The sequence below is a fragment of the Lampetra fluviatilis genome, unplaced genomic scaffold (genome assembly GCF_964198595.1).
Source record: "Lampetra fluviatilis unplaced genomic scaffold, kcLamFluv1.1 SCAFFOLD_189, whole genome shotgun sequence".
Classification (NCBI taxonomy): domain Eukaryota; kingdom Metazoa; phylum Chordata; class Hyperoartia; order Petromyzontiformes; family Petromyzontidae; genus Lampetra; species Lampetra fluviatilis.
In genome coordinates this window covers 67,501-80,479 of record NW_027621419.1, presented here as the reverse complement: position 1 = coordinate 80,479, position 12,979 = coordinate 67,501, and the positions used below count along the sequence as shown (strand labels likewise).

General features: G+C 63.1%; 1 protein-coding gene across 1 annotated transcript in view; it reads right to left on the bottom strand.

Annotated features, from left to right (window-relative positions):
* The window catches only part of LOC144955217 (chromodomain-helicase-DNA-binding protein 5-like), a 110,593-nt gene that overhangs the window by 76,503 nt on the left and 21,111 nt on the right, over positions 1 to 12,979 (bottom strand). The window contains exons 5-10 of the mRNA XM_078885523.1: positions 11,966 to 12,113; positions 9,491 to 9,647; positions 6,404 to 6,432; positions 4,118 to 4,435; positions 1,414 to 1,578; positions 72 to 180 (exon numbers count right to left, since the gene is read on the bottom strand). Of these exons, the coding sequence (XP_078741649.1) occupies positions 72 to 180; positions 1,414 to 1,578; positions 4,118 to 4,435; positions 6,404 to 6,432; positions 9,491 to 9,647; positions 11,966 to 12,113 (926 nt within the window). The remainder of the gene's footprint in view (positions 1 to 71; positions 181 to 1,413; positions 1,579 to 4,117; positions 4,436 to 6,403; positions 6,433 to 9,490; positions 9,648 to 11,965; positions 12,114 to 12,979) is intronic.

Below are 12,979 nucleotides of genomic sequence, written 5' to 3'. Positions count from 1 at the left end.
AGCGTCGCCCCCCACCCCGCCTCCACCTCCAGCTCCACCTCCTCGTCGTCCACCAACGCCTCGTCCACCACCTCGTCCGCCAACGCCTTCTCGCGCCGGCCGGGGGGCGGTGGAGGAGGCGGAGGCGGTCAACTTTGGAGTGTCATCGTCGTCCGCTTCCCACTGGACGCCCTCCTTCTCCTGTGTGGGGGGGTGGGGGAGGGAGGGTGGGTGAGTGGGTGGGTGGGTGGGTGGGTGAGTGGGTGGGTGGGTGGGTGAGAGGGTGGGTGAGTGGGTGGGTGGGTGGGTGAGTGGGTGGGTGGGTGGGTGAGAGGGTGAGTGAGTGGGTGGGTGAGTGGGAGGGTGAGTGGGTGAGTGATTGGGTGGGTGAGTGGGTGAGTGGGTGGGTGGGTGGGTGAGTGGGTGGGTGGGTGGGTGAGTGGGTGGGTGAGTGGGTGGGTGGGTGGGTGGGTGAGTGGGTGAGTGGGTGGGTGAGAGGGTGGGTGGGTGGGTGGGTGAGTGGGTGGGTGGGTGGGTGAGTGAGTTGAGAGGGTGAGAGGGTGGGTGGGTGGGTGGATGGGTGAGTGAGTGAGTGGGTGAGTGGGTGGGTGAGTGGGTGGGTGAGTGGGTGGGTGGGTGGGTGGGTGAGTGGGTGAGTGGGTGGGTGGGAGGGTGGGGGGGTGGGTGGGTGGGTGGGTGAGAGGGTGGGTGAGTGGGTGGGTGGGTGGGTGAGTGGGTGGGTGGGTGGGTGAGAGGGTGAGTGAGTGGGTGGGTGAGTGGGAGGGTGAGTGGGTGAGTGATTGGGTGGGTGAGTGGGTGAGTGGGTGGGTGGGTGGGTGAGTGGGTGGGTGGGTGGGTGAGTGGGTGGGTGAGTGGGTGGGTGGGTGGGTGGGTGAGTGGGTGAGTGGGTGGGTGAGAGGGTGGGTGGGTGGGTGAGTGGGTGGGTGGGTGGGTGAGTGAGTTGAGAGGGTGAGAGGGTGGGTGGGTGGGTGGATGGGTGAGTGAGTGAGTGGGTGAGTGGGTGGGTGAGTGAGTGAGTGGGTGGGTGGGTGGGTGAGTGAGTGAGTGAGTGAGTGAGTGAGTGAGTGAGTGAGTGAGTGAGTGAGTGAGCGGGTGGGCGGGCGGACGGGCGGGCGAGCGAGCGAGTGAGTGAGTGAGTGGTCAAGCGAGTGGGTGGATGAGCGAGTGGGTGGATGAACGGGTGAGTGGGTGGGTGAGTGAGTGGGTGAGTGAATGAGTGAGTGAGCGAGCGAGTGGGTGAGTCGGTGGGTGAGTGAATGAGTGAGCGAGCGAGCGAATGTGTGAGTCGGTGGGTGGGTGGGTGAGCGAGCAAGTGAGCGAGCGATTGAGTGTTTAAAGTGGGTGAGCGGGCGAAGCGAGCGACACGAGTGATGCGAGTGCCGACGTCCGTCGTTCCGGTGCGGGGGTCCTCACGCAGTGCGGACAGCTCCATTTCCCTTCGGGAGCCTTCTCGAGCTCGGGCTCAAGGCACACGAGGTGGTGGGCACGGGGACACGTGTCACACAGGATGATCTCGCCCCCCTGCTGGCAGACCTCGCAGTAGTCTTGGTGGTCCGTCTCGTAGCCATCGCCACGCTCCTCTGGGGGAGACAAGGGGGGAGACACGGGGAGAGATGGGGGAGACACACGGGGAGAGATGGGGGAGACACACGGGGGAGATGGGGGAGAGATGGGGGAGACACGGGGAGACACGGGGGAGAGATGGGGGAGACACGGGGGAGATGGGGGAGAGATGGGGGAGACACGGGGGAGATGGGGGAGAGATGGGGGAGACACGGGGAGAGACGGGGGAGAGATGGGGGAGACACAGGGGAGACATGGGGAGACACGGGGAGACACGGGGGAGACACGGGGGGAGATGGGGGAGACACACGGGGAGAGATGGGGGAGACACGGGGGAGATGGGGGAGAGATGGGGGAGACACGGGGAGGCACGGGGGAGAGATGGGGGAGACACGGGGGAGATGGGGGAGAGATGGGGGAGACACGGGGAGAGACGGGGGAGAGATGGGGGAGACACAGGGGAGACATGGGGAGACACGGGGAGACACGGGGGAGACACGGGGAGAGATGGGGGAGACACACGGGGAGAGATGGGGGAGACACGGGGGAGATGGGGGAGAGATGGGGGAGACACGGGGAGGCACGGGGGAGAGATGGGGGAGACACGGGGGAGATGGGGGAGAGATGGGGGAGACACGGGGGAGATGGGGGAGAGATGGGGGAGACACGGGGAGAGACGGGGGAGAGATGGGGGAGACACAGGGGAGACATGGGGAGACACGGGGAGACACGGGGGAGACACGGGGGGAGACACGGGGGGAGACACGGGGGGAGACACGGGGAGACACGGGGGGAGACACGGGGAAACACGGGGGGAGACACGGGGAGACACGGGGAGACACGGGGGGAGATACGGGGAGACACGGGGAGACACGGGGGGAGATACGGGGAGACACGGGGAGACACGGGGGGAGACACGGGGGGAGACACGGGGGGAGACACGGGGGAGATAAGGGGGGAGACACGGGGGGAGACACGGGGGAGACACGGGTGAAGATACGGGGAGAGACATGAGGGAGATACGAGAGAGACACGGGGGTAGACACGTGGGAGACACGGGGGGAGACACGGGGGGAGACACGGGGAGACACGGGGAGACACGGGGGAGAGACACGGGGAGACACGGGGAGACACGGGGGAGACATGGGGGGAGACACGGGGAGACACGGGGGAGATATGGGGGGAGACACGGGGAGACACGGGGAGACACGGGGGAAACACGGGGGGAGACACGGGGAGACACGGGGGAGACATGGGGGAGAGACACGGGGAAACACGGGGAGACACGGGGGAGACATGGGGGGAGACACGGGGAGACACGGGGGAAACATGGGGGGAGACACGGGGAGACACGGGGAGACACGGGGGAGACATGGGGGGAGACACGGGGAGACACGGGGGGAGACACGGGGAGACACGGGGAGACACGGGGGAGACATGGGGGGAGACACGGGGAGACACGGGGGAGACACGGGGGAGACACGGGGGGAGACATGGGGGAGACACGGGGGGAGACACGGGGGAGACACGGGGGAGATATGGGGGGAGACACAGGGAGAGACATGAGGGAGATGTGGGAGAGACACGGGGGAGACACGGGGGAGACACGGGGGAGAGACACGGGGAGAGACATGAGGGAGATGCGGGAGAGACACGGGGGAGAGACACGGGAGAGACACGGGGGAGACACGGGGGAGACACGGGGGGAGACACGGGGAGAGACATGAGGGAGATGTGGGAGAGACACGGGGGGAGACACGGGGAGAGACACGGGGGAGACACGGGGGAGAGACACGGGGGAGACACAGGGGAGAGACACGGGGGGAGACACGGGAGAGACACGGGGGACACATGGGGGAGAGACACGGGGAGAGACACGGGGAGAGACACGGGGAGAGACACGGGGAGAGACATGAGGGAGATGCGGGAGAGACACGGGGGGAGACACGGGGAGACACGGGGGAGACACGGGGGAGAGACACGGGGGAGAGACACGGGGGGGACACGAGGGGAGAAACGGGGAGACACGGGGAGACACGGGGAGACACGGGGGAGACACGGGGAGAGACATGAGGGAGATGCGGGAGAGACATGGGGGAGACACGGGGAGACATGGGGGAGACACGGGGAGAGACATGAGGGAGATGCGGGAGAGACACGTGGGAGACACGGGGAGAGACACGGGGAGACACGGGGGAGACACGGGGAGAGACATGAGGGAGATACGAGAGAGACACGTGGGAGACACGGGGAGAGATACGGGAGAGACACGGGGGGAGACACGGGGAGAGACATGAGGGAGATACGAGAGAGACACGTGGGAGACACGGGGAGAGATACGGGAGAGACACGGGGGGAGATACGGGGAGAGACATGAGAGAGACACGGGGGAGACACGGGGGGAAACGCGGGGGGAGACACGGGGGGAGACGCGGGGGGAAACGCGAAGGAGATGCGGGGACAGAGTGGGAGATGGAGAGATGGTGATGATGATGACGACGGCGACCACGACGATGACCGTGACCATGACGACAGTGACCATGACGACGCTGACCGTGACCATGACGACGGTGACCGTGACGACGGTGACCGTGACGACGATGACCGTGACCATGACGACAGTGACCATGACGACGCTGACCGTGACCATGACGACGGTGACCGTGACGACGATGACCGTGACCATGACGACGGTGACCATGACGACGGTGACCGTGACGACGGTGACCATGACGACAGCGACCGTGACGACGATGACCGTGACCATGACGACGGTGACCGTGACGACGGCGACCGTGACGACGGTGACCGTGACTATGACGACGGCGACCGTAACCACGGCGACCGCCCGACCTGCACCTTTCTTCCTCCCCTTCCCGGCCGCACTGCCGGATGCCCCTCCCCCTCCACCGGCCCCACCACCACCACCACCACCACCGCCACCGCCACCGCCGCCACCACCGCCACCGCCACCACCACCGCCACCACCGCCCCTCTTGTTGCCCCTCCAGCGGCGGCCCCCTTTCCTCGGCCCCCCAGAAGCCCCCCTGGGGTGGGGCACTCCGCCCAGAATGCAGTGCGGCGGTTCGGCCACGCCCCCTCGCCCCTCCCCCTCCTCCTCCTCCTCGTCCACCGCAGCCTCTTCCAACTCCTCCTCCACCTCGTCATCGTCGTCGTCATCGTCGTCGTCGTCGTCGTCGTCGTCGTCGTCGTAGTCGTCGCTCTGACGGAGGCGGGAGGGGGGGAGAGAGTTGGGGGGAGGGGGGTGAGTGGGTGAGGAAGTGGGTGAGTGAGTAGGTGAGTAGGTGAGTGGCTGAGTGAGTGACTAGGTGAGCGAGTGGCTGGGTGAGTGGCTGAGTGAGTGACTAGGTGAGCGAGTGGCTGGGTGAGTGGCTGAGTGAGTGACTAGGTGAGCGAGTGGCTGGGTGCGTGGGTGAGTGAGTAAGTGGGTGAGTGAGTGGCTGAGCGAGTAGTTGAGCGAGTGGCTGAGTGAGTGGCTGAGTGAGTGGCTGAGCGAGTGGCTGAGCGAGTGGGTGAGTGAGTGAGTAAGCGAGTGGGTGAGTGAGTAGGTGGGTGAGCGAGTGGCTGAGCGAGTGGCTGTGCGAGTGGCTGAGTGAGTGACTGAGTGAGTGGCTGAGCGAGTGGCTGAGCAAGTGGCTAAGCGAGTGGCTGAGCGAGTGGCTGAGCGAGTGGCTGAGCGAGTGGCTGAGCGAGTGGCTGAGCGAGTGGCTGAGCGAGTGGCCGAGCACGTGGCTGAGCGAGTGGCTGAGCGAGTGGCTGAGCGAGTGGCTGGGCGAGTGGCTGAGCGAGTGGCTGAGCGAGTGGCTGGGCGAGTGGCTGAGCGAGTGGCTGAGCGAGAGGCTGAGCGAGTGGCTGAGCGAGTGGCTGAGGGAGTGGCTGAGCGAGTGGCTGAGCGAGTGGCTGTGTGAGTGGCTGAGCGAGTGGCTGAGCGAGTGGCCGAGCACGTGGCCGAGCGAGTGGCTGAGCGAGTGGCTGAGCGAGTGGCTGGGCGAGTGGCTGAGCGAGTGGCTGAGCGAGTGGCTGAGCGAGTGGCTGAGCGAGAGGCTGAGCGAGTGGCTGAGCGAGTGGCTGAGCGAGTGGCTGAGCGAGTGGCTGAGCGAGAGGCTGAGCGAGTGACTGAGCGAGTGGCTGAGCGAGTGGCTGAGGGAGTGGCTGAGCGAGTGGCTGAGCGAGTGGCTGAGCGAGTGGCTGAGCGAGTGGCTGAGCGAGTGGCTGAGCGAGTGGCTGAGCGAGTGGCTGAGCGAGTGGCTGAGCGAGTGGCTGAGCGAGAGGCTGAGCGAGTGGCTGAGCGAGTGGCTGAGCGAGTGGCTGAGGGAGTGGCTGAGCGAGTGGCTGAGCGAGTGGCTGAGCGAGTGGCTGAGCGAGTGGCTGAGCGAGTGGCTGAGCGAGTGGCTGAGCGAGTGGCTGAGCGAGTGGCTGAGCGAGAGGCTGAGCGAGTGGCTGAGCGAGTGGCTGAGCGAGTGGCTGAGCGAGTGGCTGAGCGAGTGGCTGAGCGAGTGGCTGAGCGAGAGGCTGAGCGAGTGGCTGAGCGAGTGGCTGAGCGAGTGGCTGAGTGAGTGGCTGGGTGAGCGAGTGGCTGGGTGAGTGAGTGAGTGGTTGGCTGAGCGAGTGAGTGACTGAGCGAGTGGCTGAGCGAGTGGCTGGCTGAGCGAGTGGCTGGGTGAGCGAGTGGTTTACTCACCGAGGACACGTGCTTGCGTCGTCCTCCCGCCGAGCGAGGCGACTGCGGTGCCGTGCCGGATGCCCGCCGATGTCCCCCGCCGGCCTGGCCCCTCCCCCCCCTCCTGCCCCCCCCCTCCCCTCCCCCGCGGCCCCCCACCTTGAGGGGTCGACGGCGTGCGTTGGGACCTGGGGGAGTGGCGGGGGGGGGGGGAGATAGAGGCAAAGCTCCCCCAGGTAGCCGCCACGCACTCACTCTTTCATTCACACATTCATTCACCCACTCACTCACTCATCCACCCACTCACTCACACAATCACTCACTCAGTCACCTACTCACTCACTCATTCACACACTCCCTCACCCACTCACTCACCCATTCACTCATTCACTCACCCACTCACTCACACAATCACTCATTCACTCACCCACTCAACTCACATGCTCACTCACACATTCACTCACTCATGCACTCACTCACCCACTCACTCACACATTCACTCAGTCACTCACTCACTCACCAACTCACTCACCCATTCACTCATTCACTCACCCACTCACTCACACAATCACTCATTCACTCACCCACTCACTCACACAATCACTCATTCACTCACCCACTCAACTCACATGCTCACTCACACATTCACTCACTCATGCACTCACTCACCCACTCACTCACACATTCACTCAGTCATTCACTCACTCACCAACTCACTCACACATTCACTCAGTCACTTACCCACCCACTCACTCAAATACTCACACACACATTCACTCACTCATTCACTCACTCGCTCACCCACCTACCTACTCACCCACCCTCCCACCCATCAGATCAATCTCTTCTCTAGCCCGTGCCGCGCCCGTTTAGCCCTCTCGATCCGGCCGAAGAAAAGATGTTTAGGCATGTGGTGGCTGGGCATGGGGGCTACATGACCCAGACAACGCAGCCTTGCCTGCCGGAGGAGCTCACCGATGGAACTTTTTCCAGATCTTTCAAGGATTGGTGAGCTCCTCACACAATCCAGCCTGGTTAAACCCAGGATGGATCATAGGCAGGCCAGCCTAAATGTTTTTAACTGGCGAATATGTTCCATTGGTGGGGGTCCACGTTTCGCAAGCGTAGAGAAGGGAGGGAATGACCGTGGCCGAGAAGACACAAACAAACAGACACACACACACAGACACACACAAAGACACACAAACAGACACACGCACAGACACACACAAAGACACACAAACAGACACACACACAGACACACACACAGACACACAAAGACACACAAACACACAGACACACACACAGACACAAAGACACAAACACAGACACACACACAAACTCACACACATACACACACACAGCACACACACACACACACAGACACAAAGACACACACACAGACACACAGACACACACACAGATACACACACAGACACACATACACAGACACACAGACAGACAACAACAACTGCCATTCGCCACTGTACCAAATGGTAATTCCCCCGGTACCGCTATTGAAGGCTTCACGAACTACGCGGTCGAAATAGATGTTAAATAATGTTGGAGCCAGAGGACATCCCTGTCGCACCCCAAGGTGTACAGGGAAAGGCTCCGACTCCCGGCCACGTAGTTTTACCCGGGCCCGCTCACCATCATGAAGGTCCTTAATGATCGTGAGCAGAGGGTCAGGGACTCCGAAAGCACGAAGAACAACCCAGAGCCCCAGGCCTACTGATGGTATCATAGGCCTTGACCAGGTCAATAAAGCAGAGATGTAGGTCTTGTTGGAATTCCCTACACCTCTGCTGTAGCAGACGGACAGAAAATATGGCATCTGTGCAGGACCGCCCTTTCCTGAAACCGCATTGGGGCTCCGCAAGCCTCTCCTCAGCATGCCTAGCAAGGCGATGTTGAATAATCCTTGCCAGGACCTTTCCCGGCACACTGAGGAGTGAGATGCCCCTATAGTTGTACAGTCTGTGCGGTCGCTATTTTTAAAGAGGGGGACCACCAGGGCATCCTTCCAGTCCTGCGGAACCCGTCCAGTGGTCAAGACTGTTGTTATGATGTCATGTAGGGCAGTCTGTGCACAAACGCCACCCTCCCTCAGCATTTCGCTTGGGAGATCATCTCTGCCCGGTGCTTTTCCTTGTGTCTCAGACTCCGGATCGCCTTCAGTACTTCCTCAACATATGGCACCTCAGCCAGCCACTCACAGGGGGTGACTTCCTCTTCCAATATTTGAGGCACCGCAGCCTCAGCAGGGTCATCTCCCACAATGTTTTCCAGGCTGAAGGATTTCCCCTCCACCAGGACCTCACAAAAATGCTCAGCAAATCTGCAAACCTATTCCTGGGGGTCGGAGATTGGATCACCTGTGCCCCCTGCTGTGTCAACTCGCTGTGCTTTAGCCACCCGGCGCTCCGCTCGTTGTTGTGAGCGTCGCTCCTCCGCCCTCCGTTGTTGTTGGAGGGCGACTGCCTCCAACTGCACAGTAGCGTCCTTCACGAGCCTCCTCCACTGAGGCCGATCTTGACACCGCTGGTACCAGTCATCGGCAAGTCCACTCAGCTCCACGTCCTCCTGTACCACATCACTCCATCTCTTCTCTAGCCCGTGCCGCGCCCGTTTTAGCCCCCTCGATCCGGCCGAACAAAAGCTGTTTAGGCATGCGGTGGCTGGGCATGCGGGCTACATGACCCAGCCAACGCAGCCTTGCCTGCCGGAGGAGCTCACCGATGGGACTTTGCCCAGATCTTTCAAGGATTTGTGAGCTCCTCACACAATCCAGCCTGCAGGTTAAACCCAGGATGGATCGTAGGCAGGCCAGCCTAAATGTTTCCAACTGGCGAAGATGCTCCATTAGGGGGGTCCACACACACACACACAGACACACACACACAGACACACACACACAGACACACACACACATACACACACAGACACACACACACAGACACACGTACACACACAGACACACACACAGACACACAGACACACAGACACACACACATACACACACATACACACACACACAGACACACACACAGACACACAGACACACAGACACACACACACAGACACACACACACACAGACACACGTACACACACAGACACACACACAAGACACACACACAGACACACACACACACACAGACACACACAGACACACACACACAGACACACACACACACACAGACACACACACAGACACACACACCACAACCCCGACGACCTCTGACCTTTGCCCTCCGTGCCCCTGGCTTTGCGAAGGGGGGCCCTGGAGGTAGAGGGGGCGAGCTGAGTCGCGGGGGGGGCAACCACAGCTCCCAAAGTGGGGGGCACGAGGAGCCCCCCACCACCGCCACCACCACCGCCGCCACCACTACCGCCAGACACCTGAGTGGGGAGAGAGGGAGGGGCGGCGTTACTCATTCACTCATTCATTCAATCATTCACTAACTCATTCACTCACTCATTCATTCACTCATTCACTCATTCACTCAATCATTCACTCACTCACTCACCCACTCATTGACACACTCACTCACACACCCACTCACACACCCACTCACTCACCCACCCACCCACCCACTCACTCACTCACCCACCCACCCACTCACTCACTCACTCACCCACCCACTCACTCACCCACCCACTCACCCACCCACTCACTCACCCACTCACTCACCCACCCACCCACCCACTCACCCACCCCACTCACTCACCCACTCACTCACCCACTCACCCACCCACTCACCCACCCACCCACCCACTCACTCACCCACCCACCCACCCACTCACCCACTCACTCACTCACTCACCCACCCACCCACCCACTCACCCACCCACTCACTCACCCACCCACCCACTCACTCACTCACTCACCCACCCACCCACCCACCCACCCACTCACCCACCCACCCACTCACCCACCCACCCACTCACCCACCCACCCACCCACTCACCCACCCACCCACTCACCCACCCACTCACCCACCCACCCACCCACTCACTCACTCACTCACTCACCCACTCACTCACACACCCACTCACTCACTCACCTACTCACTCACTCACCCCACTCACTCACCCCACTCACTCACTCACTCACCCACTCACCCACCCACTCACCCACCCACCCACTCACCCACTCACCCACTCACCCACCCACCCACCCACCCCACTCACTCACTCACTCACCCACCCACCCCACCCACCCACTCACCCACTCACCCACTCACTCACCCACCCACTCACTCACCCACCCACCCACCCACTCACTCACTCACTCACTCACCCACCCACCCACTCACCCACCCACCCACCCACTCACTCACCCACCCACTCACCCACCCACCCACCCACCCACCCACTCACCCACCCACCCACCCACTCACCCACTCACCCACCCACCCACTCACCCACTCACTCACCCACTCAATCACCCACCCACCCACTCACTCACCCACCCACCCACTCACCCACCCACTCACCCACCCACTCACCCACCCACTCACCCACTCACCCACCCACCCACACACCCACCCACCCACACACCCACTCACCCACCCACCCACCCACTCACTCACCCACCCACCCACTCACCCACTCACCCACCCACCCACCCACCCACTCACTCACTCCACTCACTCACCCACCCACTCACTCACTCACCCACCCACCCACTCACTCACCCACCCACCCACCCACTCACTCACTCACCCACCCACCCACCCACTCACCCACTCACCCACCCACCCACCCACCCACTCACTCACTCACTCACCCACCCACCCACCCACTCACCCACTCACTCACCCACCCACTCACTCACCCACCCACCCACCCACTCACTCACTCACTCACTCACTCACCCACCCACCCACTCACCCACCCACCCACCCACTCACTCACCCACCCACTCACCCACCCACCCACCCACCCACCCACTCACCCACTCACCCACCCACCCACTCACCCACTCACTCACCCACTCAATCACCCACCCACCCACTCACTCACCCACCCACCCACTCACCCACCCACTCACCCACCCACTCACCCACCCACTCACCCACTCACCCACCCACCCACACACCCACCCACCCACACACCCACTCACCCACCCACCCACCCACTCACTCACCCACCCACCCACTCACCCACTCACCCACCCACCCACCCACCCACTCACTCACTCACTCACCCACCCACTCACTCACTCACCCACCCACCCACTCACTCACCCACCCACCCTCCCACTCACCCACTCACCCACTCACCCACTCACCCACCCACCCACTCACCCACCCAGCCACCCACTCACCCACCCAGCCACCCACCCAGCCACCCACTCACCCACCCACCCACCCACCCACTCACTCACTCACTCACTCACCCACTCACTCACTCACACACCCACTCACTCACTCACTCACCCACTCACCCACCCACTCACCCACCCACCCACTCACTCACTCACCCACCCACCCACCCACACACCCACTCACCCACTCACCCACTCACCCACCCACTCACCCACCCACCCACCCACACACCAACTCACCCACCCACCCACCCACTCACTCACCCACCCACTCACCCACTCACTCACCCACTCACTCACCCACCCACCCACTCACCCACTCACTCACCCACCCACCCACCCACTCACCCACCCACTCACCCACCCACTCACCCACCCACCTACCCACCTGCTCTAACACAGAAGCCACAGCGGCTGCAGCGGCCGCGCTGGAGCCCTTCAGCGGCGAGTTGGCACTGAACTCCCTCCACTTGAGCCCCATGATGACCATGAGGCGGGCGGTGCCCACCGCAGGGTTGCAGCGCACGAGCAGAGGTCTGTGAAGGTGGGTTGGTGGGTGGGTTGGTGGGCGGGTTGGTGGGCGGGTTGGTGGGCGGGTTGGTGGGCGAGTGGGTGGGTGGATGGGTGGGAGGGTTGGTGGGTGGGTGAGTGGGCGGGCGGGTTGGTGGGTGAGTGGGTGGGTGGATGGGTGAGTGGGTGGGTTGGTGGGTGGGTTGGTGGGCGGGTTGGTGGGCGGGTTGGTGGGTGAGTGGGCGGGCGGGTTGGTGGGTGAGTGGGTGGGTGGATGGGTGAGTGGGTGGGTTGGTGGGTGAGTGGGCGGGCGGGTTGGTGGGTGAGTGGGTGGGTGGATGGGTGAGTGGGTGGGTTGGTGGGCGGGTTGGTGGGCGGGTTGGTGGGCGAGTTGGTGGGTGAGTGGGCGGGCGGGTTGGTGGGCGGGTTGGTGGGCGGGTTGGTGGGCGGGTTGGTGGGTGAGTGGGCGGGCGGGTTGGTGCGTGAGTGGGTGGGTGGATGGGTGAGTGGGTGGGTTGGTGGGCGGGTTGGTGGGTGGGTTGGTGGGCGGGTTGGTGGGTGAGTGGGCGGGCGGGTTGGTGGGCGGGTTGGTGGGCGGGTTGGTGGGCGGGTTGGTGGGCGGGTTGGTGGGTGAGTGGGCGGGCGGGTTGGTGGGTGAGTGGGTGGGTGGATGGGTGAGTGGGTGGGTTGGTGGGCGGGTTGGTGGGTGGGTTGGTGGGCGGGTTGGTGGGTGAGTGGGCGGGCGGGTTGGTGGGCGGGTTGGTGGGCGGGTTGGTGGGCGGGTTGGTGGGCGGGTTGGTGGGCGGGTTGGTGGGTGAGTGGGCGGGAGGGTTGGTGGGTGAGTGGGTGGGTGGATGGGTGAGTGGGTGGGTTGGTGGGTGGGTTGGTGGGC